General features: G+C 39.9%; 1 protein-coding gene across 6 annotated transcripts in view; it reads right to left on the bottom strand.

Moving 5' to 3' along the window:
• LOC124605562 (N-acetyltransferase 9) overlaps positions 1 to 12,152 on the bottom strand; it is an 86,732-nt gene extending 74,580 nt beyond the window's left edge. For 2 of the 6 annotated variants that reach the window (XM_047137329.1, XM_047137327.1), the window contains exons 1-2: positions 11,969 to 12,107; positions 310 to 391 (exon numbers count right to left, since the gene is read on the bottom strand). In XM_047137329.1, coding sequence (XP_046993285.1) covers positions 310 to 391; positions 11,969 to 11,978 — 92 coding nt within the window. In that variant the 5' untranslated portion in view covers positions 11,979 to 12,107. Of the gene's footprint in view, positions 1 to 309; positions 392 to 11,252; positions 11,426 to 11,659; positions 11,696 to 11,946 lie in introns of those variants that run through there. The other 4 variants (XM_047137328.1, XM_047137330.1, XM_047137334.1 and 1 more) reach the window with 4 other exon arrangements.
• Between the last annotated feature and the right edge of the window lie 2,530 nt (positions 12,153 to 14,682).

Below are 14,682 nucleotides of genomic sequence, written 5' to 3'. Positions count from 1 at the left end.
GCAGCTGTGGAGGATATTTTATAATCAAATGCAGTTGAATTCCACATCCCAAATTGTATTCTCATACACTGGGATCTGTGAAACTTCTAGTTTAAATCTATGAAATGGTGGAAAAGCTATTACCTGTACACAAAAAGGAAAAGAGAGGTCAACATCTGCATGAAATAATACTTCTTCAAATGGTTCAAATGGCTCTGAGCACTATGGGACTTAACATCTGAGATCATCAGTCCACTAGAACGTAGAACTACTTAAACCTAACTAGCCTAAGGACATCACACACATCCACACCCGAGCCAGGATTCGAACCTGCAAACGTATAAGTCGCGCCGTTCCAGACTGAAGCGCCTAGAACCGCTCGGCCACCGCGGCTGGCAATACTTCTTCCAAACTGGAATAGTACAGAGTAATGTGAAGTAAGACATATAGCTCATCACTGAAACACTTTCAATATTTTCCTGTGCTATTATTTGATTACTGAAGAACTTTCTTATCTACAGACTTGCTGGAGAGATGCTACACTGTGAGCATTATCCTGTTTGGATGGGATTCAGAATGGAATGATAACTTCCTAAACAATACTGGACACCACAAAGAGTTTTCTTGTTTCCAGCATACACACAAAGCAACTTTTGAACATCTTTCCCACTGCACTGCAATGTCCCTCGTCCATTAAACTTATTAATCAGAAATCGTGATTCCTGTAGGAGTTCTGAAGATATTTGTGCATTCACACTGAAATAAATATCTCTTTTTTCAGAAATGTATATATCTGTACTGTATGGTAAAATGATGATGCCGTCCTCTTGGGTAAAATATTCCGGAGGTAAAATAGTCCCCCATTCGGATCTCCAGGCGGGGACTACTCAAGAGGATGTCGTTATCAGGAGAAAGAAAACTGGCATTCTATGGATCGGAGCGTGGAATGTCAGATCCCTTAATTGGCCAGGTAGGTTAGAAAATTTAAAAAGGGAAATGGATAGGTTAAACTTAAATATAGTGGGAATTAGTGAAGTTCGGTGGTAGGAGGAACAAGACTTAGAGAAAGCTTTTGACAATGTTGACTGGAATACTCTCTTTCAAATTCTAAAGGTGGCAGGGGTAAAATACAGGGAGCGAAAGGCTATTTACAATTTGTACAGAAACCAGATGGCAGTTACAAGAGTCGAGGGACATGAAAGAGAAGCAGTGGTTGGGAAGGGAATGAGACAGGGTTGTAGCCTCTCCCCGATGTTATTCAATCTGTATATTGAGCAAGCAGTAAAGGAAACAAAAGAAAAATTTGGAGTAGGTATTAAAATCCATGGAGAAGAAATAAAAACTTTGAGGTTCACTGATGACATTGTAATTCTGTCAGAGACAGCAAAGGATTTGGAAGAGCAGTTGAACGGAATGGACAGTGTCTTGAAAGGAGGATATAAGATGAACATCAACAAAAGCAAAACGAGGATAATGGAATGTAGTCAAATTCAAGTCGGGTGATGCTGAGGGAATTAGATTAGGAAATGAGACACTTAAAGTAGTAAAGGAGTTTTGCTATTTGGGGAGCAAAATAACTTGTGATGGTCGAAATAGAGAGGATATAAAATGTAGACTGGCAATGGCAAGGAAAGCGTTTCTGAAGAAGAGAAATTTGTTAACATCAAGTATAGATTTAAGTATCAGGAAGTCTTTTCTGAAAGTATTTGTATGGAGTGTAGCCATGTATGGAAGTGAAACATGGACAATAAATAGTTTGAACAAGAAGAGAATAGAAGCTTTCGAAATGTGGTGCTACAGAGGAATGTTGAAGATTAGGTGGGTAGATCACGTAACTAATGAGGAGTTATTGAATAGGATTGGGGAGAAGAGAAGTTTGTGGCACAACTTGACTAGAAGGAGGGATCGGTTGGTAGGACATGTCCTGAGGCATCAAGGGATCACAAATTTAGCATTGGAGGGCAGCGTGGAGGGTAAAAATCGTAGAGGGAGACCAAGAGATGAATACACTAAGCAGATTCAGAAGGATGTAGGTTGCAGTAGGTACTGGGAGATGAAGGAGCTTGCACAGGATAGAGTAGCATGGAGAGCTGCATCAAACCAGTCTCAGGACTGAAGACCACAACAACAACATATATCTGAATGGTGGCTTCTGTCAAACATGTCCGGCAGAACACACACCACTCAGATACATACAGCTACAAAACACTTATCTTCTGCAATGAAGTAACAGTACATTCAGATTGTCACACTCAGTACTACTATGAGTGACATTCCACTGCTTTATAATGGTGACATGATGAATGAAGTTGACAAAATCTAATACTGGGAAGAAGTTCAATACAGCTACTTTTATGATCACAAAATTGTCTGCCATATGCACTTTAAACGGTTATTTTCCATAGTTTCTTTGAAATCACACAGGGTTGCATTTTGCACAAAGAGTATCTTTTATTCAAAAGTGTGCCTTCTATTATATATGGTGGTAATTCACTCATGCCATGTTGCCCACAGTTGGAGACTATAACACAGTACATTATAACTTTGTTGTTGACCTTTACAGCCAATAAGTTACTATAACACAGGCTAATTAATTCCATATTCCTAAGACCTTTTTTCTTTTTTTTCTTTTTTTTGACAATCAAAATAAGGAAGTATTTAGTTAAAGACTGCATACATGATTTATTTCTGTATAAAGCCGCATATTAGTCATTTACAGACTACAACAGTGCTCCAATGCAAACTGTTGATGAAGGTCTGAGCATATCATTAGGTTACCACATATGTGAGTGACTCAAATACTTCATAAGTAACACAATCCATTACGTTCTCTTCTACAGCGAATGTTTATCAGAAACAACTGTGTCATCAGGAGTGCTCCAGGCAAGTGTGATTGGACCGCTATTTTCTATATGTACATACCGGGTGATCAAAAAGCCATTATAAATTTGAAAACTGAATAAATCACGGAATAATGTAGACGGAGAGGTACAAATTGACACACATGCTAGGAATGACATGGGGTTTTATTAGAACCAAAAAAATACAAAAGCTCAAAAAATGTCCGACAGATGGCGCTTCATCTGATCAGACAAGCAATAATTAGCATAACAAAGTAAGACAAAGCAGAGATGATGTTCTTTACAGGAAATGCTCAATACATCCACCATCAGTCCTCAACAATAGCTGTAGTTGAGGAATGATGTTGTGAACAGCACTGAAAAGCATGTCCGGAGTTATGGTGAGGCATTGGGGTCGGATGTTGTCTTTCAGCATCCCTAGAGATGTCGGTCGATCATGATACACTTGCGACTTCAGGTAACCCCAAAGCCAGTAATTGCTCGGACTGAGGTCTGGTGGCCTGGGAGGCCAAGCATGACGAAAGTGGCGGCTGAGCACACGATCATCATCAAACGACGCGCGCAAGAGATCTGTCACGCATCTAGCAATATGGGGTGGAGAGCCATCCTGCGCAAACATCATACGTTCCAGCAGGTGTTTATCAGCCAGGCTGGGGATGATGCGATTCTGTAACATATCGGCGTACCTCTCACCCTTCACGGTAGTTTCCTCGAAGAAAAATGCCCGATAACGGTAGATGTGGTAAATCCAACCCATACCGTGACTTTCTCGTCGTGCAATGGAGTTTCCACGACAGTTCTACGATTTTCGGTAGCCCAAATTCTGCAGTTGTGGGCCTTGACAGACCCTCGGAGTGTGAAATGAGCTTCAGCAGTCCAGAACACGTTACTCAACCAATCATCATCTTCCGCCATCTTTTGAAACGCCCACACCGCAAATGCCCTCCGCTTCACTAAATCACCAGGTAACAGTTCATGATGCCGATGGATTTTGTACGGATAGCATTGGAGGGTACGCCTCAGTGCCAACCAAACAGTAGTGTCTGGAATGCCGGTGCGACATGCGACTGCACGAGCGCTGACTTCCCCGTGCATAGATGAACACGCTACAGTCTCCATTTCTTCCTGAACTGTCTCAGCAGCATTACACTTTGTGCTCGGTCGGCCACTACGGGGTCTATCGTCTAAACAACCCGCAGCTTCAAACTTTGAAATCATTCTCGCCACAGCTGCATTTGTCAATGGACCTTTACCCGTTCGAATCCCCTTCCTATGGCAATAGGATCGTAACGCTGAACTAGCACATCCCCATTTTGATAATACAACTTCACTAAAAGCGCCTTTTCAGGTAAAGTCAACACGCTGCGACTGATTGTCATGCACAGTCACTGACGTTTTGCTGTCCAGCACCATGTGTTGGACATTTTGTGAACTTTGTGTTTTTTTGTTCTAATAAAGCCTCATGTCATTCCAAGCATGTGTGTCAATTTTTAACACTCTATCTAAAGTATTCCGTGGTTTATTAAGTTTTCAAATTTATACAGACTTTTTGATCACCCGTTACATTATGATCTGATAGACAGGGTGAGCAGCAGTTTATGGCTATTTGCTGATGACACCATGATGTACGGGAGGTGTCATTATTGAGTGACTATAAGAGGGTGCAAGATGACTTAGACAAAATTTCTGGTTGGTGTGATGAACAGCAGCTAGTTCTAATGGCAGATAAGTGTAAGTTACTGCAGGTGAGTTAGAAACACAATACCGTAATATTTGAATACAGCATCAGTAGTGAGGTAGTTGACACAGTCAGGTCGGTGAAACATTCATGCATTACACTGCAAAGTGATATAAAAAGGAACGAGCATCTAAGGATTGTAATGGGGAAGGCAAATGGTTGACTTCACATCATTGGGAGAGTTTTATGAAAGTTTGGTTCATCTGTAAAGGAGACCATTAGTGCAACCCATTATTGAATACTGCTCAAGTGTTTGGGATCCCCACCACATTTAATTAAAGGAAGACATCGAAGCAATTCAGAGGCATGCTGCTATACTTGTTACTGGTAGGTTTGATCAGCGTGCAACTTACGGAGGTGCCTCATGAACTCAAACGGAAATCTCTGGAGGGAAGGTGGCACTCTTTTCATGGGACACTATTGAGAAGTATAGAGAACTGGCATTTTTGAGGCCAACTGTGGAATGATTCCATTGGCACCGATGTATATTTCATGTAAGGACCACGAAGATGAAATATACGAGGGTTGGAACTTAAATAGTGGTAACTATTTATTCAGAACTGATACAAAAGAGTTACATGTTTGCTCCTGTTACTGTCCTTCAAAATAGTCACCAGCATTGTGTAGAACTCATTGCCAGCAATGTGGAAGGCGTAGCATACCTTTGGCAGAGCTTGTTCTGTTAATGGTGAGAATGGAGTTATCTATTGCCTGTCGAATCTCTGGAACAGTTCTGAAGCGAATGCCACAAAGTGGTTCCTTCATCTTCAGAAAGTATCAAAGTCACAAGGACTTAAGTCCGAGGGGTATGGTGGATGGTACAGTACTTCCCAGAACCACCGACCAAACAGAGCAGCCACAGCTGGTGCTGTATGCACCCACACATTGTCGTGCAAAATTATGGGATGGGTTGTGCAGAAAGTGTCGCCGCTTCTTTCGCAAAGCTGATCACAGGTGATGCTCCAAAAAGGAACAGTAATCCTATGCACTGATGGTCTTCTGTGGAAGAACGTGTTGCGTCAGCATAACACCATCACAGTCGTACACAAGAATCACCATAACTTTAGACCGCTCCATCCACACCATCAACAGAACAGGCTCCACTTACGGTATACTACGCCTTCCACATCACTGGCAACGGGTACTACAAAACGCTGGTGATTACTTTGAAGGATAGTAACAGGTGCAAACATGTAACACTTTTGTATCGGTTGTGAATAAATAGTTGCCAGTATTTAATTTCCAACCCTCATATTATGGCGCATACAGATGCTTATATACGTCTTTCCCTCACCCTACTTGTGAGTGGAACAGGAAAGAAAATGACAAGTAATGATGGAAAGTACCCCCTTCCACGCACCGTATGATGGCTTCCAGAGTATGTATGTGTACAGATGCACTACACACAATGACAACATAAGTTTTATACCTTATGTAGACATGTGAGCCTTGATACGATACATACAATTGATCAAATTATGTGATAGTGGGTAGCACCCTCCTCCATCCTGATGTTGGGCATGACATGGCTGGACTCTTCAGAAGCATCCCGATCCATGACTGCTCAAGTCCATCCATATTCCATGGAGCTTAGGTCCAATGCATGAATATCTTACCTAATGGCATCAAGATAAGCTCCATAGGATAGGGGTCTGTTCAGCACACTGCATCTTTCGGAGCCATTGAAAGTTTTAGGAAAGACCTTTATCATCAAATAGATGTGCTGTGAATTCAGGGACAGAATGCAAAATGCTTTACTCTCAGTACTCACTTTTGCGCAATAAACATTTCCTTTATTTCTTACTAGTGACCATTCTTTGTTCAGTCACTTTGGGTCACATAAAAAATTAAAAAAACTAAAGATTGTGGTCACACAAAATCTGACAAAAATAAAATAAATAAAAATTTAACAAGCCTGGTCATTAATGGCATGTGTGATGCATCAACTGTTCATAATTCAGCTTAGAACTTTATTAACTATGTGATATTTAGGTTTTGAGAACTGCTTGTACAACTTCTATTCACTCAAATATTTATGGAATGACTTTTCAATATATTCTATAGCTTCCCCACCTGAACATTTTGATTTTTTTTCTCCGACAGTTAAAAAATAATGATTAAAAATTTGTGAACTGACAGTCATCTACTTTAAATATTCGATTACATAAATACCTATGGATCAAAGGAGACCACTCATGGAAAAGTGTTGAGCTGTTGATAAGGATACACAAAAGAAAGAAAACGTGCTGACTTTCGGAGTTATCCTCTGGCGAGCTGGTGGGGACTATGCCCCTATGTGGTGCCAACTGGTCTCCTTTAATGCAAAGGTTGCAAAGGGACACTCTACATGAAATTTCCTGAAACAAATATTTGACTACCACAGGTGGGGGAAACATGTTCTTATTTGCTGTTCACCAGAATTTCTAGTGGGTAATGTTGAAACCCACATGATGTTTAAATTTTTCTTGGAGAAGTCCTTTTTCTCTGCAGGTATACCGAAGTTCGAATAAATTCTGGATGGTATTACCATGAAATAAGACATATTGTTTTCATAATGAGTACCTACAACAGCTGTCTGGTACAGTTGTCCTTCTTGGGGTTTTCCCCAAATCATTCCTGCCAACTTCCTCATTTCCTGTCTATAAGAGTAACCTAAAATTATTTAACATATTTACATTGTTATTCAGTAGATTTAACTATTGTTCACTTTATGGGAAATACGGAAGCGTCCGATCCCGCCCGTCTGCTTCGACCCATGACGTCACAAATATAGTGGAAGCAACCATAAACCACGATTCCAATATGGCGCGTATAAAGTCGTTATGAACACATTATAAAGACAAAAATACACAGAAAAACAAACATACGCACGTTACACAAAAAGCCTAATGACACTAACGGGACAAGTGCGAAAATTGGGGGGGGGGGGGGGGGGGGGGGTTGGGTGGGGACAAACTAAATACAAACAAATTTAGACACCCATCTCCATACAAAACCACGCAAAATGACGAAAAAAAAACGACATTACAAAACTCCCTAAATTCCAATAAACACAATATCATCTGGAATCGGACACTTCCCTTGACAGCAGCTCCCGATCCCATAAATTAGGACCAAACACTTCCCTTGACCTATATAGCTCAAAAACATCTCCCGATACCATAACAACATTCACAGCCACACATTGCAATAAAACACTTCCCTTGACCCCAACACACAACACATACAATAAAAACAAAAAAATAAAAACTTACCACAAAAAAGTTCCGGCGCCACAAACTAGGTTGGCCACCACAATCTCTCTCTCTCTCTCTCACACACACACACACACACACACACACACACACACACACACACACACACACACACACAAACCAATGTAAAAATACTCAACCAAAAGAAAGACCCGGCTCACCCACACCTCACCCCCCCCCCCCCCAACCAATCCAACCTCCCCTCTCACCCCAAAATAAAATAACCACTAACAAAAACCAAATGCAACATAAAAAAATCTCAATCACACACTACAACTCAACAAAAAAACTTCAACAAAATAGATCCTCCACAACTAAAACACAAACCAACATACTCCCCCCCCCCTTCCTCACAAACACACTAACACAAAATAAACTACCCACCCACCCAAACCACCCTAACTAACCACTTTTGTCCTATACATTTTACTAACAGCCCTTAAAAAAAACAAACGAAAAACACAATAGCCCTCAGGGACACTCTTCTGCCAACAGTACTCATCTAAATGAGACTGAAGGTTGGAACAGCACTTCTTCCCCCTCCAAAGAACTGACTTAACAGCCCCCAACATCCCCTCTATTGTATTTGTGCAAGCCCTCGTCTCATAATTTTTGAACTCCAAGCTATGGTTAACGACTAAATGATTGAATCCCCTCCCACCCAACCCCCTCTATGAAGAAAATGCATCTGAAACTACTATGGACCACAGTTCTATGTACTCCTCAATTAACCCCACTAATTCTGCCTTAGACCTCCCTTCCACAACCCTAAAAACACATTCAGAACAGCCCCCCCTCCCCCACCCAGACACCAACCACAGACTTACACCTCTCATACTTACTTTTACCAAACTGCGACTCGTCCACCTCCACAACAACCGTATGCCCCCCAACGTACCCCTGTACTTAATAAACTCAGAGCACACTTCACGACAAAAAGAAAACCAATCAAACACACTCCTCTTTCTCACACCAGTCTCATGCGTGCAAAAACTGTGTGGGGATCTATAACAAAAATAATGTCACCAGGACAATCTCACGCATGCCCAACTTAGACTTCTCGAACCAGGAACCACACCGTATGGAATGCCAAATGTCATCCCTTCAACAGCACCACATATAACCGTAGCTGGTCCGAGACGCCGGAACTTTAGCCAACTTCATTTCTTCGCCACAAATAGAGCACTTCACGATCTCGGCAATTAAACCAAAAAGCTGTAAAAACTTTAAAAGTTCCAAAGCCGTGTTTCCCATCATTTCCCGCAGACACGCGCTATTAATTTTATCCTTCATATCCATTCCTGAACAAAAACAACAACTGATTAATTTACTAAAATTACCAACCTACAGCGAACAACACTAAATTAACCTTCACACAAAACCACTAAATCGTTAACTCACTGAAACGAATTCCACTACAAACACAGCCAACACTCGAACAATTCTGTATAATGAGCACGACCAAACTGAGCCCATTACACCATACAAACGAAAGCCTTAAACATAACACCAGAGGGCACAAGAAACCACAACACGACGACATCAAAAACAACATCAAAAACACGCCACACTCACAAACCAAACTCCGCGTCGTCCCCCCCCCCCCCCCCCCCCCCCACACACACACACACACACACACACACACACACCCTTACGTCACGGGTCAAAGGCTACGCTTGGGATCGGACACTTCTGTCACCCCGCTTTATGTTATGAACTGCTCCATAACATTCTTTAAATGTTGCAATACTCACACAGAACAAAATTAAACTAAATGCTGCATATAGCACACATTTTCTTGTCTCACTGTCAACTTTCTCTATTTAAATGTAGCAAGATTATCAAACAATGACTAAAATCTGAAGCACTTGTTTTAAAATATTTTAAACCATAAACTGGCACTAAATAAGGAAACTAATCCGAAGTGTCACAAGTCTGTTGTGAAGACAATCCCCGGGCAACTCTGCTGAAGATTATATCTGCAAAATAATCATATTATTTTATCTTTTCCCCTTGTGCTAGTTTTGAGCTTAATAAAGTAACGGCTCTTTGCATTAACTCCTCCCCCCCCCCCCAAATCAAACTGTATCGCCTCATATAGTGTAACACATTTAGACAGATAAAAAAATCTACTCACCTAGCAACAGCAGCAGAAAACACAACAAAAAATGTTAAGGAAATATGATAGTTTTTCAAGCCTGTTTCCTTCTTCTAGCAAAAGGATTGAAGTGGAAGTAATAGGGATGAAGGAAAAGGACTGGCGAGGTTTAGGAAAACGAGAGAGTTACAGCAAATTCACCCAGAAACACAGGTCAGGGGACAGGAAGTATTTCCTTTTCATCCTCTACTTTCCAATGGGGAGTTAAAAATTTCATAACAAACTTCCAAAATAATAATAATAATAATAAAATACTGAGATAAAAATCTTTAGAAAAGCTTTAACATCATGTTTACAGCATCACCGCTTATACTCCACTGAATAGTATTTAAATGTTTGACATGTTATTTCAGTGTATGAAGTACATTCTTTGTAATTTTAAATATATATGCCTAGAAATCATTTTCGCCTGCATGCATCTAACATCTGACTTGTCTAATGTCTTTTGAATAAACTGCTCTTGTAGACAACAGGACCGATAAATATACAATACAGCACAATACTTGAGGGATTAGTTAAAACACAGTACCTCACCAACATAGCCTATCGACGATGTGGTTAACAAGGCAGAGATGTCCCATGAAACAACTACTGGAGGACATAACTAACAAGAAAATATTTGCAAAGTAGAAGCCAACAAAGTACCAGGAGTTTCAAAGCAATAGGAGTTTTTGAAAGGTTAATTAAAACCTTCAAACATATTAAAATCTTTAAAATGTCACGTCCCAGAGGTTACCATTAGGAACATTAATGTAATTATGATAAGTAAGAATGTAGACAAAAAGAAAAAGAGTGTCATGATACATTTGTTGCCATCACCAACTCACAACCCCACTCTGAGGGCCTTCAAAAACTTAAGTTAATGCATGTTGTCCATTAAGACCAGTGATAACAATAAGAGGTGCAATGTCAGAAGAATATATGTCAGGCGCAAGGTCAGAAGAGTACATGCCCCTGGTTTCCTGCAAAGACAGTTCTGCTACAGTGCACATAACAGGTATCCAGACAATCAAGGAACTGGTTCACAGTAATCCCAGATTTTTCCAATGATGAGGACATTCACACAACAGTTCTGAAATGGCTCCATGCCCAAGGAGCAGATTTCTATCATCAAGGAACTAAGCAACTGGTAGAGCATTAGACCATTGTTCACAGAGGCTTGGTGACTATGTTTAAAAGTAGTGTCTCCTGCATCTGTCACTTTGAAGTGTGGCACAGCATTCAATAAAAGTTACTTGGCCTGCCTTAATAATGTGTCTCACTTTTTGAAGATCCCTTGTATCAACTTCCAACATAACCAGTGCCATGGATTACATTGCTGATCATTCTGTTACAACAAACTTCGCTTGACAAAACTAGCTTTTTGTCATGTCACATTCACTGGCTTCACCAGCTGACAACCAAACAGTAAAAACTTCCACCCTAACCTCTACCTCTGGTACACCAGAGTTACAGATCTAGTATACAACAGATTCTAAAACATAGTTCCCATTTAATCTAAGCCCCAATTATAATACTTAGTTCAGTTTAAGTGTACTCATCTAACGTAGCAAACAATCCTATCTCTGAAATTTTGTGGATGTTAATGACATAGTGATAAGTAGCGTAGCCCAAGATCAAATTTTTCTAGTTCAAAACATGTCAATATTTCTGTACAATTAAGTATTACATGTCTCAGTGTAGAACACAGGAACGTTATATTATGAACTAGAGTAATTTAATGGTACTTCCGGTCAATAAACAAATAAAAGAAAATAACTGATGAAAATTTACAGTCGAAAATGTATTTCAAGCAAAATAAGTTATTGCCACAGAAACTGCATGAACTTCGGGATCGATTATTTAATTTTTTAATGTGTTTAGAAGGCTGTTTGGAACCAAACATTGTGTACCCATCATTCATTAAACAATACGAACACTGAAAATTATCTACCGTAGGCTACGGTATTATCAAACCTCTGTAAATCTATACAATTACTTTGGTACATGTTCTGCCCTGTATGGCACTAAAATAACATTTTTCCCAATAATTTTTGTATTAGCATTTATCTTCATTATTCGTAAGCGGATAATTCCGTGGCACAACTCAATAACATATTTGGATACTAAGTCCTTGTTTTCTGTTTGGACAATTAGATGGTTGGATACAATTCGTATAAATTTTTCAAAGCTCTTGGTAAACAAGACCTAACTGCACGAGCCACAACCAAGGATGTTAGAACCTGTTTCTAATGTTGCCACCTACGATTTTGGTTTTACCCTAATTTCCTTTGGAATTATCTCTAAAATACTCAAAAAGATCTAGAAAATATCTACATTTAGAGCCTACAATAATAGTAAAGAACAACGTATCATTTCAAGTACTTAATAACATAAAATACCTACAGTACACAGTCAAAACATTCATAGATTTACAGAATAAAAAAGCAATACATTGATATTAAACTTTTTCGAGGCATTTAGCATGACACTTTGTGTTCTGGTGCCTTAAACAAGTCCAGCCAGCCGGTATGTTTAAATGTATCCACGAAGTGGTCGGTTCGTGACGTCATCAAACGATTGCCTGAAGAAAGTGGAATTGCTCCCACGTATGTTGGAGAAACTAATTTGGTGGTTCCCTGGTACGAGTGCAAGATCTTCTACTGCTGATTTACTCGTCTTGCCCAGACTACAGTTGTTCTTGTGTTCCTTGCGGGGGTGTTAATGCTTATTTCTGCAGCCGAAACAATCTTGGAACATGTTGGCCTGCCCACATGTTGCCAAGGTTGTTTGAGTCCGCTGAAGAAGTTGCACTGGCCTGCCTTTACACATCCTCCATACAGTCTCGATCTCTCGCCATGCGATGTACATATTTTTGGAGCAGTGAAGAAATACATTCGTGACCATCGGTTTGCTTAAGACGAAGAGCTGCGTGCATGGGTAGAATCATGTTTCCGTACTCTGTAGGAAACCACATCATTTTTTGATGAAGGTATTGACAATCTTGTCACACAGTGGGCTAAGCGTATTAACAGTTCTGGCGATTACTTTCGAAATAATAAACAGTTTACTTAATGTACTTTTTTCAATGTCTCGTTTTTATATGACTGTCCCTTATATTGTGAATGAAGTGCAAACTACGAAGAATATCTGGTTAAAGATAAGAGAGGACTTTATAGCAAGACTCTTACTAAGTTAAATAAATACAAAAAAATCTACTTACGTACTTTGTAAACCAATGTGAAGTGCATGGCAGAGAGTGCTGCAGGCCAGGGAACATGAACCTATTGTGCCCTGCTTTGCAAGTAAGGTGGGAACCACTAGTTGGCCAATCTTCTTAGACGAAGTACTTCTAGGTTATTTAGTATTATTTTCTAGTTAGCAGTTACTGACTTCATTCTCTGTGGTAGGAAGTAACGTCATTGTATTTAGTGCAACATTATTTACAGATGTTATATTTGTTTGGGGGAATTTTTGCTGTAGCTTCTCTGCAATACATGAAAACTGTTCGTCAACTAGTTTGCTAAGTGCTGTCGATCATTTATTACTTTATCCCCCTCCCTTAGCAGTATGTTATTCTGCATTTGTTTGCCTCTCCCCGTTTCCTTTTTTATAACATCCCAGACCGCTTTGCTTTTATTCTTTGGATTATATATTATTTTGTCATTAAATGACTTTTTTGCAGCAATCAGCACATTCCTATTGGTTTTTTTTGTACCTATGATAGAAATTTAAGAATTATGGATCGTTGCGAATCTTTTTCATGGAACCGAGGTGTTTAAGTGTTTGGGAGGACTTCTTAATACCTGCTGTTATCCATCTGTTTTTGCGGGATGTTGATACAGACACGCATACTTTTGGAAACGCCTTTCCAAAGTTCAATTTGAACAATGTGGAGAATTTAGAGAATTTCATATTCACATTGGTTTCCTTATACACTTCATCCCAGCTTTGTTTTTCTGGTTCCTTTGAAAAACCTTTTATTTTGATTTCTGATAGATGTCGTTTGCAGGCTTGTAGTTTAGGGAACGATTCGATGCCCGACTTTACTGCTGTTATTTGACAGAGATGGTGTGATAGTCCGAGATCCTTTACAGCTTCATCACATTTTTCCCTGTGCATATTTGTGGCCACATGGTCAGTTTACTGATGAAGACATTGTGGTAACCCTTGATGCACTATTGACCAATAGGGATGTGCCAAACCGCGAGACCGCTACGGTCGCAGGTTCGAATCCTGCCTCGGGCATGGATGTGTGTGATGTCCTTAGGTTAGTTAGGTTTAACTAGTTCTAAGTTCTAGGGGACTAATGACCTCAGAAGTTGAGTCCCATAGTGCTCAGAGCCATTTTTGATGTGCCAAAACTTTGAAAGATGTTTATGAAGGTGCTGCTGGATTCATTTATTATGTTAGTGTTGATGTTAATGTCCCCACACAGAATTATGTTGACCTTTGCACGTGAGACTTTATCTAGAACTTCTGTTAATTTATTGAAAAGAGTGTCCACACTACCACTGGGAGATCTATACATACACAAAATGATCAGTTTCTTGGTGGTATCAAGCCATGTTAATTCAATAGCTGATATTTCAAAGTGTTTGTCTTCACTTACAGTATTGAGGTAATGTCTTGATTTGAACTGTGTTCCTTTTTTGATATAAATGCATGATCCTCCAACTGTTGAAGTAGTTCTGTAGTAAGAGTTTGCCTTTT

The sequence above is a fragment of the Schistocerca americana genome, chromosome 3 (genome assembly GCF_021461395.2).
Source record: "Schistocerca americana isolate TAMUIC-IGC-003095 chromosome 3, iqSchAmer2.1, whole genome shotgun sequence".
In the NCBI taxonomy this organism is placed as follows: Eukaryota; Metazoa; Arthropoda; class Insecta; order Orthoptera; family Acrididae; genus Schistocerca; species Schistocerca americana.
This window is presented reverse-complemented; position numbering and strand designations above follow the sequence as displayed.